General features: G+C 62.6%; 1 protein-coding gene across 1 annotated transcript in view; it reads right to left on the bottom strand.

The window, feature by feature from the left end:
* Window positions 1-298: 298 nt before the first annotated feature.
* The window catches only part of EMH_0069540 (uncharacterized protein), a gene marked incomplete at both ends in the record, with an annotated part of 3,201 nt that continues 3,101 nt past the window's right edge, over window positions 299-398 (bottom strand). The window contains one exon of the mRNA XM_013498879.1: window positions 299-398. Coding sequence (XP_013354333.1) covers window positions 299-398 — 100 coding nt within the window.

Below are 398 nucleotides of genomic sequence, written 5' to 3'. Positions count from 1 at the left end.
CCCCCCTTCAAGAGGGGGGGGGGCCCCCCGTCAGGCTCTGATGCAGCTGGGGGGCCCCCACGGAGAGAGAAAAGCAAATCCTTACACTGTATGTTTAGGTCTCTGGCTCTGCGGCAGAGCTGCAGTATATGGGTACCCTCATCGTGGAGCAGGGGCCCCAGCACCGTCTGCTGCCAGACCAAGCCCCGTTGTCTTGCTGCATGCAGCTGCTGCTGCAGCCGCTGCAGCTGCAGCTGGAGAGCTTCACGCTTTACACGGTGAGAGAAACGCTCAGATGCATGCTGCTGCTGCTGCTGCTCTAATACCTGTGATTGCTGCTGCTGCTGCTGCTGCTGCTGCTGCTGGTCTGCAGCCTCCCCGCCGCCACCCAGCTCCCCCAATACACCGTCCCGCTCCTG

Source organism: Eimeria mitis, genomic scaffold, assembly GCF_000499745.2.
Source record: "Eimeria mitis Houghton genomic scaffold, Emh_scaff3790, whole genome shotgun sequence".
NCBI lineage: Eukaryota > Apicomplexa > Conoidasida > Eucoccidiorida > Eimeriidae > Eimeria > Eimeria mitis.
The sequence above is the reverse complement of the archived record's forward strand: the minus strand, read 5'-3'. Positions and strand labels throughout refer to the sequence as shown.